General features: G+C 30.6%; 2 protein-coding genes and 1 long non-coding RNA gene across 4 annotated transcripts; all 3 read right to left on the bottom strand.

Moving 5' to 3' along the window:
• Window positions 1–1,355: 1,355 nt before the first annotated feature.
• LOC103829656 lies at window positions 1,356–4,013 on the bottom strand. Of its 2 annotated transcripts, XR_004452316.1 has the most exons (3): window positions 2,526–4,013; window positions 2,256–2,337; window positions 1,356–1,598 (listed from the first exon to the last, which is right to left on the bottom strand). It is a non-coding gene; the product is annotated as an uncharacterized LOC103829656 (long non-coding RNA). The 2 variants fall into 2 exon arrangements; XR_004452315.1 differs by lacking the exon at window positions 1,356–1,598 and having other exon boundaries at window positions 2,164–2,337.
• A 5,505-nt stretch (window positions 4,014–9,518) lies between these two features.
• Window positions 9,519–11,198, bottom strand: LOC103870749 (protein SRC2 homolog). Its single transcript, XM_009148917.1, has one exon. The coding sequence runs from the start codon at window positions 11,196–11,198 to the stop codon at window positions 9,519–9,521; it is 1,680 nt and encodes a 559-aa protein (XP_009147165.1).
• Window positions 11,199–13,326: 2,128 nt separating this feature from the next.
• Window positions 13,327–14,963, bottom strand: LOC103870397 (protein SRC2 homolog). The gene has a single exon (XM_009148525.2). It carries the CDS (start codon window positions 14,919–14,921, stop codon window positions 13,362–13,364), a length of 1,560 nt encoding a protein of 519 aa, XP_009146773.1. The 5' UTR covers window positions 14,922–14,963; the 3' UTR covers window positions 13,327–13,361.
• Between the last annotated feature and the right edge of the window lie 88 nt (window positions 14,964–15,051).

The following is a 15,051-nucleotide window of genomic DNA, read 5'->3' as shown; positions in this document are numbered from 1 at the left end:
AAAAATAGTTTCAAAAATAATTTTCGTTTTTCAAAAAGAAATTTAAAAAAAGAAGAAAATTCAAAAAGAAAAATTCAAGAAAAAAAGTTTTATAAAAAAATTCGAATTTGAAAAGTATATTTCGAAAATAAAAATAAAATTATTTTTTTTATTTTTTTTATTTTTTTATTTTTTTTTTATTTCTTATTTTTTACTTTTTATTTTTTATTTTTTACTTTTTACTTTTTATTATTTTTTTTTTGTTTTTTATTTTTTATTTTTAATTTTTAATTTTTAATTTTTTTTAATTTTTAATTTTTTATTTTTAATTTTTAATTTTAATTTTTAATTTTTAATTTTTAATTTTTATTTTTTTAATTTTTATTTTTATTTTTTATTTTATATTTTTATTTAAATAATAATTTATTATATATATAAATAACAAGGACATAAGAGTCTTTTGTCACTTAATGAAGAACTAGGTGGCCGGTCCGCACCCTGTGCGGATATAAACATATTCAAATTATTAACTAAGTAGTACATAGTCTTATAAGTAACAAATTTTATATCATAATAACACCGTCCTTGGGAGAAAGCATCAGGTACAAAAAAATGTTGGTACTCAATATTTTACATGGACGAAACAAAGTAACTTCAGTATCAAGAGGTATTTATTGTGTGTACGTATAATTGCAACGTTCCAAAATAATTTGTATGTTTAAGAAGATATTTTATTTTCAAAATTTGGAATAAATAGTGTATAGTTTCAGAGGTAACATATTTTATATTATCACTACATTCCCATTGAAACCCTCTTTTACCATTTCAGAATGTAATTAAGGACATAAAAAATTCAAAATATGGAATAAAAAGTTCAAAATATGGAATAAATAATGTTAGAAATGGGTTGAGCAGAGAGAAGATACGAATTGCAGTCGGTGATTTTCGAATCAGACTCTGTCAGCTAATCAAAACTATTAACTCGGCGATTAAATATACAGCTCTCTATGGAGTGACTGCGGATATTGTATCGCATATGCGGATATATTATTGCATATGCAGATATTAATATTATGATTAGTTTAATTTTACATGGTTAGTTAATTTTTACATACAATGACATGTATATGCATAATATATATTATATGTATAATAATCACATAGTTATGATTCATTATTTGTGGTTGAAAACTATAAATCTTCTTAACATTATTTAATTCAAGATATAATGCAATCTACTTTGCTGTACTTTTTATTTTTATTGTAAAATATACAAATTACATTCATTAATTTTTAAACTCTAAACTCTTGGTAAACCTTAAACCCTTGAGTATACTCCCTCTCTCTCCCTCCCTCTCTCTCTCACCTATTAATAGTGAAAAAAATATCTTTATTATTGATTTACAACATTACAATATCGCAAATTCCACAAAAGTAAAACAAAAAAAATTAATTAATAGAAAATCTAACAAAAGCCACATCTTAACCAATAGAAGAGTATACTATTGATAACATGTTTCAAAACTTAAACAATGTAAATGAGCTTCCGTTCAAACGCATGATTGATTCAATCTCCGCCAAAGATAAACTCTTAATTTGATCTTCTGATAAACTCAAGCCTGAAAGAACATGTAAAACTTAATTTGATCTACTGACGTTTTCTTTTGATAAAAACATGATAAGCTAAGAAGTAGAATATTCTTTAATAAATTCTCAATAAATCTTATACTTATAAGGTAATATTATTTTTGGAATATCTTGTTAATAAAGCTAAATGAGAACATCTCGTGAATAGATTGCACCAGAATTTTGGTTGACAAGTCTCACCATAAATATTAAGTTTTAAATGCATGATTTTAGGAGAGAAAATATCTTGTCAAATAATTTCGTTTCTCTGACATCTAAAATATTTAGTGAGTATTTAATGAATTAAACAGAGAAATGATCTCAAAAAGATGTTATTTGAATCGAGAAAACACAAAAGATAAGTAAAATACTAGACTTTACTAAAATATTTAGCTTTCACAATAAGCTATGTAATAGAATGTTCTCAAATTAATTTTAAAAATGTATCTACCTATAAGTTAGGATTATTTATGGAATATATTGTTACTAAAATTACATTTTAAATATAAAAAAGAGAATATCTCGGGAGTAGTTTACACTAATGAGATTAGGAAATAAGATATTATTTCAGTAGAGAAAATACCATCCTACTATAGATATTTTAAAAATATAATTGATTATCCAATTTTGATGTACAGTAGAGAAAATACCATTCTAAGTGCACATCTTTTGCAGGATCGGAATGGTGAACTCTTAGAGGTCTGAAATATGACCACTTCTCTCAAATCATCTCTGAAAAAATATAAAACAAAATCACAATCAGCAAACCAAAAAACAAATATATGTATATATAAGCTTATAATTCTAAACAATAATATAAATCTAGAAATGAAAAAAAAGAAAAATATTCGCAGCACAAAAAGATGCTATTGAAATGATTTAGCTGAGAGATGTTATCAAATTGAATAAAATTTTTTTACCAGATTGAGGAACAAAGATGTTATCGAAATGATATATCAAAGAAGTGTACAATCAAATCATATATAGCTTCAGTGGAGAAATCGTCATAATAGGATATCTGCATATAAACCAAAAGAAAAATCAGCTCTCATGAAATATAAAAGCTTAATGTTCTAAAATAAGAAGAAAAAAAAGTTCAGAACATTATTAACAATAAAAGTTCAGAATACAAAGTTCAATTATTTCGTTTCTCTACTGTGAATGTCTTATTTATAGTAAATTGGTAAACGTTTCTCATTGATTTAGCTTGCATGATAAGCTAAGAAGTAGAATATTCTTTAATAAATTCTCAATAAATCTTATACTTATAAGGTAATATTATTTTTGGAATATCTTGTTAATAAAGCTAAAGGAGAACATCTCGTGAATTGATTGCACCAGAATTTTGGTTGACAAATCTCACCATAAATATTAAGTTTTAAATGCATGATTTTAGGAGAGAAAATATTTTGTCAATTAATTTCGTTTCTCTAACATCTAAAATATTTAGTGAGTATTTAATGAATTAAACAGAGAAATGATCGCAAAAAGATGTTCTTTGAATCGAGAAAACATAAAAGTTAAGTATTAAAGTGATTTCATTTTTAGTAGTGTCGATGATTAAAATAAATCGAAAAAGAAATTCTAAAAAATCAATCAACAAAATCAAGAGAATTCTTTCCATTTGTAATAAGGAAACTAATTATTACGTGTATTAACTAATATTGTTGCGCAAGTAATGTTAATAGAAGGATTAAATTATTTTTTCCTTTTCAATCAGTATTCAATGTTACTTTCCTTTTATAGGGGATCGATGAATTAAAATAAAATATTTGATTTGATAAAATGACTTTATATTCTAATATATCTATAGACTACATAAAATAATAAACTAAAATATTTACTTGAATTGATAAAATGACTTTATATACCATACTTTCGACAATTAGTTACCATAAATAGTTATTAATAATATTATGTAAGTCATTTGGAATCCAAAATATTTATTTGAATTAATAAAATGGATTTATATACCATACTTTCGACAATTAGTTACCATAAATAGTTATTAATAATATTATGTAAGTCATTTGGAAAGTGATGTTAATTGGTCATTAAATTATGTTTTCCCTTGCAATTAGTATTCAATGGTACTTTCCTATTATAGTGGGATCGATGAATTAAATGATATATCGAAATTACAAAATAAGGTAAGTATTTAGAGGGCTTTCCTTTTTAGTAGTGTCGATGGAAAATATAAATCGAAAAGAAATTCTAAAAAATATTTAACAATAAACAAATATTCAATATAAAGTAAATTTAATTTTATTAATAATTTATAACATTCTGTAAATTCTGTAAATTATTTTAAAATTATGATAAATTTATTCTTTAAACAACGATAAATAATTTAAAAATAATATTAATAAACATGTTTGAATTTTTTAATATTTAAAATATTCAAAAATACATTCTTCACTAACTGAAAGTTATATTTTTAAATATAAGAAACTTGAGAAATGAAAATTTTAATTTTTTTTTTCAAAATCTAAATATCCGAACCAGATCCGAAATAACCGAATCCGAACTAAAAATACCCGAACCCGACCCGAAGTACAGAAATACCCGAACGGATTCTACACCTCTATACTCAAATACCCGAAAATCTGAAATACCCGACCCGAACCCGAACGGTTGCCCAAGGCTAAACTAAATCGATAATTATTATCCCCTAGCTATATATGGGCTTAACGAAATCGACAATAATTTTGGGCTTGTCTACATAAGTGATTGATTAAAATAAATGAAAAAGAAAAATTCAAAAAAAACAGCCAATAGAATTATAACGTTTTTCCTGAGAAGCTCTATATGAATGCCACCTCAGCAGAAATCACTAAAGTGACTTCTCTTTTAATGTATAGGGGGATTTCTTGAAACTTCACCTATGAGCGACACGTCACCAGAAATCACTAAAGTGACTTCTCTTTAAAAATATGGAATAAATAGTGTATAGTTTTAGAACTAACAGATTTTATATTATCATTAATTAGAATTGTATTGTATATATGTTGTAATTCTTTATTTTAGGTGAATAACTGGACGATCTTCGCATCGCCCTCGGTTAGTTTCCCTTCAAATTGTTTGATGAGCTGTTCACCAACTGAAGCATGAATTCTTGTCCCCTACACGAAGATGAGATAAAGTTATATGAGTTGGATTGAAAACAAAAGACTAAAGACGATTATGAGTAATACAATTCTTTATCAACGAAAACCATTTCGATGGTGTTTCCGGAATCTTTGTTGTAATTTTCCCACAAGCGAAGAATCCTAACCTCAATACGCCATGTATCTTTACATGGTTTTAATTGCCTGATAAAAGACATTCGGTTTTTGGGAGCTTCAACCATTGCCATACTGTTTTTAAAAATTTGATATGTTCAAGACATTGTATTGTATTGTATTGTATGTAAGACCTTGAGAGTATCTTTATATATAGTCGACTTTTCATAATAAATGACGTTTGAATATTTATTTTCCGCAATAAATATTAAAATAGATTAAAGAAAGATATTAACTCTACATTTTCATAAGCTAGTTTGCATTTAATATATAAGAACTTGCGCAAGTAATGCATATTTAAAATAAGGTAAGTCATTAAAAATGAATTAACAATTTAAAAAGATTTAAAAGTCGAATTAATGTGATACTAACTTGCACAAGAAATGCTTATTCTCAATAAGGCAACTTTATATTGTCGATCTTTCAAAAATAAATGACGTTGCTATATTTAATTTTCACAATAAATATTGACATAGATTAAAGAAAGTTATCCCCCTATTAACTATTTCATAGGGGATTTTATATTGTAATAAGGTAAGTCATTACAAACGAATTAAGAATTTAGAAACATTAAGGTAAATTGACATTTAAATTTTCAATAAATGTGATAATAACTTGGGCAATAAATATTTAAAATAAATAAGGTGACTTACATTTAAACTATTTATAAGTTACTTTGCAACTTGCGCAAGAAAAAAATTTATTCATAAGTTACTTTGCAAAATAAATAAGGTAACTTACATTTAAACTATTCATAAGTTATTTTAAAATTCTGATAAATTTATTCTTTAAACAACGATAAATAATTTAAAAATAATATTAATAAACATGTTTGGATTTTGTTATATTTAAAATAGTTATTATATAATTATATTCGAATACAATTCATCAAGTATAGTATAAAACTATTATAATTGTCTTATATAAAATTTCGTTGATTATATTTTATAGTTTATAAATATTGAAAGTAATAAATAAAGCATTATTAATCTTTATATAATTTCGAGAATTAGTTTCCATAAATTGTTATTTGTAATATTTTTTAGATTATATGGCAAGTGATGTTAAATAATTTTAGACTTACCTTAAATTTTTAGATCTAAATTAAGTTAATTTTAATTATTATCCCCATAGCTATATATGGGCTTAACGAAATCGACAATAGTTTTGGGTCTGTCTACATAAGCGATTGAGTAAAAATAAAGAAAAAGAAAATTCTAAAAAATCGACCAATAGAATTATAACAATTTTCCTGAGAAGCTCTATATGAGTGCCACGTCAGTAGAAATCACTAAAGTGACTTCTCTTTTAATATATAGGAGGATGTATTTTTGAAAATGTCTCATTAGTGATGGTAAAAATGAAAAGTGGTAGCATGAAAGTGTTAAACATGTAATTTCCCCCTATAACATACGGCAAAAAAGTAATAATAACAAACAGATTAGTTAGTCTAACCAAATCTAAAGATATTAAATATTTTACACTATCATTAATTGTCTTATATTTGTAATAATCAAATATTTAAAGGGGCCTAGATTTGCATTAATTTCAAAGGTTTTCAATTTTCATTCATTTTCTAAGGTTTTTATTCATTTTCTAAGATATTTCATTAAATGTAACTTGAGTACAGAATAAATGTTGAGCAAACTAAATGTTGCAATTAATGCACTATTTTATTAAACACGCATACATATGATTATTGGTATCTATAAAATACGAAATATTTTAACTAACTCTATATATTGCGTAATTGATTTTATATACTAAAAGATTTAGTTGAGACTGGTTGTATTGTATATCATATTAAGAAATACTAACTTACACATTACATATCAGTTTATCAACCAAATAATATAAGAGAAATTACTTGGAATGACTCTAATTGATCTAAAACTCATATTAAATTTTAATTACTAGACTAAAATGGGATAGGAGCAAATTTACTAAAAGCCCATCTCTTACTTAATTAACTACAAATTTTATTTCTAATAATTTTTTTAAAAAATAGAAAATATATGTTAAAAACATGAATTAAAAAGTCTGTCACCACATAAATAAAAATCTACCAACAATTTTAAATCGGATATATAACTCTGCCGTAAGAAAATAAGTCGAACATAAAAAAATAAGCTGACCACAAAAATCTACCGTTTATAACAAATATGGTACTTTATTCGGCAGACATATTCTTATAAATCCGTGTTCTATTCAAATAGAACAATTAACTATGTCGTGGAAACAAATTTGATGTTTCTAAAAACGTTTGGCACCACTTTATCGGTAGATTTTTTTTATACAGATTTTATGAACATACTTATTACTCGATAGATTTGTTTTTTGAAAATAAATCTGATGTCGATAAAATGTTAAGGGTGTTTTAGTAATGTTTTTTTGTTATAACTATAAGCAAGGACAATTTTGACCAGGAAAATATTCTAATAATTTTCAAAAAATATGAGTTATTCTAATAATAACACAGAAAATTTGTGTCATTTTAGTAAACTTCCCATAATATAATCCATCTATATTTTTTTTATTATACAAACGACTGTACAACCTGTGGAAGCTCCCTTGGTCTAGTGGTTTGACCAAAGGTTCATTAATGTTTCTACACCAAGAGGTCCGAGTTTAGTTCCCGGAGAATGCGGAATTTTGCGAATTAAAGGAGAAAAAAACTTATAAGAGATCTGCAGTATGGCACAAGGAGTACCGGCAAGCGTGGATCTCATAGGGCGGCTCAGATGATGCAGTGAGGCGTGAATCTTCATACGACAGGTAGAATTTTTGGTTGAATTATCATATGTAATATTTCTCATAGTTGTAATAGCATAATTATCCAGTGTTAAAAAAAACTATTGTACAATCAGTTTAGATAACTAAAATAATAAAAAGATTTATATAGAAGAGACGATGCAGTAAAACAGGTTGAGAACAAGAAGAGATGAATACAATCGCAGCTGCCCCCGGCCAACACAAAAGCGTTTTAATCCAAAGAAAAAAAGCAATTGAGAACAATTCAATCCAAGACAAAAAAACATGATATAATGGCATCTCCATCTCCATTCCCACTCTATAATTTACTCTAAAAATAGAGTAGAAATTGGAGATGAACAAAAAAATAAAAAATTACTACAATTATGGAGTGAATTTTTATATTTTGTTCATACTTCATTTCCCATTTTATTTTTAAAATAAATTATGGAGTAAGGATGGAGATGCTCTGACCAGCAAAACCTGCATAATTCAAGAAGACGAATACAATTGCAGCTGCCCCCCGGCCAACTAGCAAATTCAAGTTCCTCCAAACTCCGAACAAGAAGAGAGTCGAAAGCACGAACCAGAGGATCCACACCATTCTTCACTAAAACAGAGGAAGGAACACTGCTCATAGCAATACATAAGGACCACCGGAACTTCAGATCAAGCAAAAGATATGTCTGATAAACAAAACCAGAGCGTTTGCGATAAATCCGCACCGTTGAACCATAGATCCACGGTTGATCTCTGAAAAGTTTGATTCAGACCACATCTGGCCAGATCTAAAAATTGAAAAGTCTCAAAAACAAAGTCATCTTCAAATGACTAAAACACAGAGGGTAATAGTATAGAGAAAAAAAGGAAGGGAAAAAATCTGGACTATGGTCGTTTATAGTCGTTTAAAGAATTCAAAATATAATTTATAGTCGTTTTAAAAAATTCAAAATATAATATATACAGAAAAAACTATATTTTTAATATATGTTAATGTGGTTATTTAATTTATTTAAATAGTTTAAAATTAAACAAATATGATAGAAGATACACTATTTTTTTATCAAATCTTTATTATTCAAAATCTTTAATTTTATATATACTTTATCCATATTAGGCAATTCTGTAACTTTTATTTAAGGAAATAATAAAGAACATTAATAATGAATTTATGGTTAGTTTAATGAAAAACTTATTATATATTTAAAATGACTAACATATTTCTCTAAAGATTATAAGAATCATTCTAGTGATGACACGTGGTTACAAAAAAATGTTGTAATGCTTCTCAATTAATATATAGGGGATGTCTTTATAGCCTTTAAAGAATATTGTTTGTGATTTTTTTTATTGTATGCTATTTTGGAAAACAAACTTATTTTAGTACTATCATAAGGTATTTTCAATGGTAACTCCAATGATTTTCTAAAGGAAAATATAGAATGACATAAAAACCTTATCTGTAGTTTTAGTTTTTTAGCTTAGTGTATATTTTAGTATAATGACTATTTAGGTGGTTACAGAAGAAATATTGTAAATATTATGGTAATGCTATATGTTGTAGTTTTCTAGCAAAAAAAAAAGATCTCTATTCATATGTATCTTGGGAAGACTTCTGGTGGTGGTAAATGTCTACAAACCAATGAAATACTCAAATACATATACTATCTCATGAAACATTCCATATCATAAAATTCCCATGGAATGGTAAAAAAGTGAAGGGAACAAAAAATAAATACAGAAGCCAAACTGAATAACCGAAACAAAAAAATACTGAAAATAAAAATAAATAGGAGATAAAATTCCACCCAAAAAAAACAGTGAAAATAAAATTCACAAAACTTGGAATTTAAATAAAGCCGATCAGGCCTCAAGCCTATTTTACATGGTTACTTCATCGGACATCATTTCACCCACTAAAGCCCCACCGATTACTCTTCCCACAAACGCAGCCCCTAGTCCTAGCGCCTCAGTACTCCCTCCTTGTGGGTTCCTTGCCGGTTTTTCGCCTTGTGTTTGTGGCTCTGGTTGTGTTTGTGGAAGCTGGTATGGCAGTGGTTGCGGCTGCACTTGCTGTTGTGATGGACAGTATTGCTGGTATGTAAGTTCGTGTGATTGTGTATGCATTTGTGGGTGGTGGAGTGGTTGGTTTTGAGATTGCGGCTTATGTGGCTGCATTGGTGAATATTGTTGGTATCCTTGTGACTGATGTGGTTGTGTTTGTGATTGTGTATGCACTAGTGGCTTGTGGAGCGGCTGAGGTTGAGGCTGTGACTGGTGATATTGTGGTGGCATATAAATTGGTAATTGACCGTTGCTCGGGACAGCATTTGCTCCGGGTTGAACTGTGTAACCCGAGGTTCCTTGAATAGGATACATAAAACACGGTTGGGGAGCTTGCTCCGCAAGAAACTTATATGTGAAGCTCAGTGTTCCTTTTCTCCCTGAAGAAACCGTCACATCCCGGGTCATCAAACTCATACCGTCACCATCATCACCGTTATATGGCAGAGGAGACGGTGGGTTTAATCCATAAAGCTCCTGGATGGAGACTACGACCACACCAACGCCTTTATCCCCAAGTAACGCTCGCACGCCAATTATTTTCACAACGAGTGTCAAACGACCCTCTTGAACTAGCTTCTCGTCGAGACAAAACTCAACTTCGTGGTCCCATCTCGGGTTTCTATAGGTGCAATAGGTGATAGGGGTATTGACTGTATCTTTAGTTCTTGCTTTACCGTCACGGATCATAACCGAAGCGTAAACGTTCATGTCGTTACCTATGCTGACACTTTTTATGTCTTTAGCGGATTTGATCACAAGCATAAGTTTCAGTTTCGGCATAGTGGTTTGAAATTGAGGGGAAAACATGACAGGCTGACCTAAACTGGCTGGATCCGGATTTAGGTTAACGGGCTGACCTGAACTTGCTGGATCCGTATTTAGGTAAACGGGCTGACCTAACCTCACTGGATATGTGTTTAGGTAAACAGGATGACCTGAACTTGCTGGATCCGGAGTTGGGTGAACGGGTTGACCAAACCAAAGCGAGTAGTCCGGGGCCGATGGGGACATATCATCAAGTGGTGCTACCGGGTTAAACCGGTACGAGAAGCTTAACGTTCCTTTGGAACCATCCATGACTTTTACAGGGTAAGTCACTAACTTGAGTTTATCATTCTTACCGTTAGTTAACGGTTGAACCGGATTTGAGGCAAGAAGCTCCTGAACCGAAATGGTAACTTGTCCCAAATAAAGGTCATTTTCATCTTCTAGCCAGTAGCTAAATAACTTGACCGTGAGGGTAAACTGGACTGCTTCCTCGTCGATGGAGAACTTGACGGTGTGGTTCCACGTCGGATTGGAGCATCCGTAAAAGTCGATGGGTGTCTTGGCTGATTGTTTCTTCTGTTGAGTAGTGCCGCCGGTGATTGAAACGACGGCGTACACGTCCATCTTGTATGCTTCATTTATATGGCTGACATCATTGGCTGATATGATTTTGAGCTCGAACGATGGATTATTCTCTTTGCCTCTTTGCAACTCCGGTGGAGACATTTTCGGGAAGAGAGTCGAGTCTTATTATCTTGGAAAACTTGGCAAATGTTGAATTCTGACAAAGATAACTATTTAGTAAAGTTTTGTACATATAAATACACATACAGCTTTAACAACAAATAATGTTATTTGCATACAGGATATGTCAACTATAAATTTTTATAAGATTAAAACCCCAGCTGGAAAGAAAGTCTACTTAGATACTCCTTAGATTATAACTTCATATAAAAACTCCTTAGATTAACTAGTGGTTTCGTGCGTTGGATTATGATGGCTAAAAGAAAACATATTGACAAAATGAAAAATATTAACTACCCAATTAACAATATGAATTTTAGCTGACCATTCGCTTAGAGTTATTGAAACTATTGTTCTACAATATACCACCCCACAATGTTGTTTTCTAAAAGTATCACCACTATTTATGTAGAATTGAGCATCTCTTTGTATGATTTAATTAAGATACATTCAAAACTCTATAATTTAATAACGTTGGAACTTTTATATTTTAATAATTTATATAGTAATAATTTACAAAAAAAATTATAATTATATACTGTAAAAAGACGAAAATTACTTGATTTGATGGTATATGTATCGTTTAAATTTTATTTATAAAAATTTATATTGCTTTATTTGATTATTTGGTGTGTAGAAAATATGTATTGTGAATGTAAATACATTTTAGTTGTAAATGACAAAATAACATCAACATTTTTCAAACTTTTTTTAAAAAGTTAAAGATAAACTTCAATGTGAAACAAAAACAAACTGTAAAATATATTGTTTATATTTAAAAAAAAACTTTACATATATTAATAATGTTTATATTGGAATCATATATTTACATTTAAAAATTCAAAAATTACTATCTTATCAAATTGTGTTATATTTTACATTCGGAACTAATTTAAGAAATTTTTACTGTATATAGTATATAATAAGAAACACGTATCCGTGGTCGAGTGGCACAAGGCGTTCCGTGAATCTCTAAGAAATCCGAATTCAAATCCACTACTAATCCAGATAAACATGGAGCGTGTGATCATCAATACTTTTTAGTTTTTACATTATGAGGAAAGGTTCACCTTTTTTTAAGTATTTGATAAGCATTTAAGCATATTCTGATATGCCGCGCACGTAATATCTCTTTCAATTTTGCCATTAAGAAACTAACACAATTTATTTTAAAAGGAACAAAAATATACAGTATTTTGAACCTTTCTTTTGTCATCGTATTTTGAACCTTTCAAACTGATGAATAGCATATGGTAATAGACTCAACAAGGCGTGATATCAACTAGCCAACTATGGATTTTTTTTTTCTTTTTACAAAGATTTGACTATTATGGATATTCCCTTTTTGTTCTGATCATTTTTTCTTATCGCCCATACTTCCATTTTTTCTCCATCCCGAGACAAAACCCTTGCCCTACTTAAAAAAAATCAATTAACACCCAAAAAAACAAAAGTTGACTTAGTAAATCATTGATAATACGAAAAGTGCTAAATTAGATTAATTTTTGAAGTCTTTGAATCCTTAGAGAATGCTTTTACAATGGAAAGAACAAAGAAGCTTTTTCGAAAGAAATCAAATCAATAGTCATAAATAGGTCTATATACATAGAATAGCCATAATTTACATATAAAGGAAATGAAAGCTCATTCGAGATAAGTCGTAAAACCGTACAAGGAAATAGAAAATTTCTATAAGCATAAAAACGTTGCACAATTACGACATTTTTTTTTCTTTTCTAGCAAGGGAAGCCTCTTGATGACGACAGTTCATGAGCATTTTAATCTTAAGTTTTATGAATTTAATGAAGTTATGACTTATGAGTCAAAAATGTAAATCGAACATATATGCATGCCCTCACTAGTTTCATTTCAGGTATCATATTGGGCTTCGTTAATGTACCTAATGTTGAACACAAATGTAATGCTCTGTAAAAGCAAATTTCATTTTACAACTTTCCCATGTGGAACCATACAAGCGAGGCAAGTTCAATAAAAAAACATACAAGCAAGGACACACAAAGATGAAAGAACCCATACAAGACAAACCGAAAACAAACAAAAAAGCTAGCAGAATAGAAAAGAACAAATAACCGAATTTCACTTCATATTAAGGATTCATCACATGCAGTAAATTAACCAAACCCTTCAAGCCGCACCTTCGTATATGTTTGCTTCACTGGACATCATGTCACTTATTAAGGCTCCAGCTACTACTCGTCCCAAAACCGATGCCCCTAATCCTATCGCTGCCATGGTACCCCCTTGAGGCTTCACTTGTGGTCTCGCGCCTTCAGTTTGCGCCTGTGCTTCTGTCGGATGTTGAGGTGGCATGTGGATTTGATGTTGTGGATGTTGTTCGAGTGGTGAATATTGTTGGTTTCCATATGACTGGTATGAATGAGGTTGTGTATCATAGAGTGGTCGACACTGCGACTTCTCTGGTGGTAGCTGGGATTGTTGTTGTTGATGTGTATGCGGTTGCGGCTGATGTGGTGAATAGTATCCATGTGGCTGATAAGGAGGTGCCATACAAATTGGTACTAAACCATTGCTTGACCCGTCATGGGCTCCTGGGTGAACAGTGACATAACCCGAGGCTCCTTGATGCGAGACGGGTAGATACATAATAAATGGTTGAGGGTTTATGGATGGTGAAGGCTTGGGAACTGTAACTTGTTCCCTAAGAAACTTAAATGTGAAGCTCAATGTCCCTTTTTTGCCAGAAGAAGTTGACACATCCTCGGTCACCAACATCATGCCGTTACCATCACCTTTTGTTAACGGAGGACTCAATCTCAAAAGGTCCTGAATCGAGACGTTGACTTCTCCAATATGCTTATCTCCTAAAATCGGTCGGTGGCTCATTAATTCAACGAATAGAAACAAACGGCCGTCTCGAGCTAATGCCTCGTCGAGTGAAAACTTGACGGGGTGATCCCACTTAGGGTTTTGATAAGCGGAGAAGGCTTTAGGTGTATTGCTCCTATGCTTAACTCTTTTCTTGCCCTCACGGATTGTAACCGAAGCGTATACATGCATTTCGTCGAAGACGTTGACTTTCTTTATGTCCTTGGCGCATTTGATCACGAGCTCTATGGCTAGTTTTGTCACCGTGGCGGTTTGTAACTGAGGGGAGTATATGACTGGCTGACATGATCCTGTTGGATCTGGGTTTGGGTATATAGGTTGCCTAAACGGTGATAAATAATCCGGTGTCGAAGGATAGGGATCCTTAACCGGTTTAAACCGGTATGAGAGAGACAGCTTTGCATTAGGTTTTGTTTCTCCTAAGAAACTGAGAGGGTAAGTTATCAACTTCATTTTATTGACGTTACCGTTAGCAAACGGTGGATTTGAGGCAAGAAGCTCTTGAACAGAGACGTTGACTTCTCCCAAGTAAAGGTCGTTCTCTCCTTCAAGCCAATAGCTAAATAACTTGACGTAGATGGTTAATAGACCCTCACACGCTGCTTTCTCGTTGACGGAGAACTTAATAGTGTGATTCCACGTCGGGTTGAAACCACCATCGTAGTCAATAGGTGTTTTGGCTGCTTGTTTCGTTTGAGTATGGTCGCCTTTCATTGAAACGACAGCGTACACGTCCACCTTGTCCGTAGCATCGATATGGCTGACATCAGTGGCTGATATGATTTTAAGCTCAAGAGTTGGGTTCTCCATCGTTGTTTGCAACCGTGGGGAAGACATTTTTGTTGAAAACTAGTCTCCTCCTGTTTTGTCTCGAAGTAAAAGAATGGTATTTAAAACACACAACTGCGTGGACATTTTCTGGTATTACCATATTATATGAAAGATAAGATAACTGTCATCTCTAGAG

Source organism: Brassica rapa, chromosome A01 (assembly GCF_000309985.2).
Source record: "Brassica rapa cultivar Chiifu-401-42 chromosome A01, CAAS_Brap_v3.01, whole genome shotgun sequence".
Taxonomy (NCBI): Eukaryota; Viridiplantae; Streptophyta; class Magnoliopsida; order Brassicales; family Brassicaceae; genus Brassica; species Brassica rapa.
Note: the sequence above shows the minus strand (reverse complement) of the source record. Positions and strands in the feature narration are given on the sequence as shown.

Bases quoted from the DNA above. Each gene is read 5' to 3' on its own strand.
- LOC103870397 (XM_009148525.2), bottom strand. From the start codon at position 14,921: ATGTCTTCCCCACGGTTGCAAACAACGATGGAGAACCCAACTCTTGAG.
- LOC103870749 (XM_009148917.1), bottom strand. From the start codon at position 11,198: ATGTCTCCACCGGAGTTGCAAAGAGGCAAAGAGAATAATCCATCGTTC.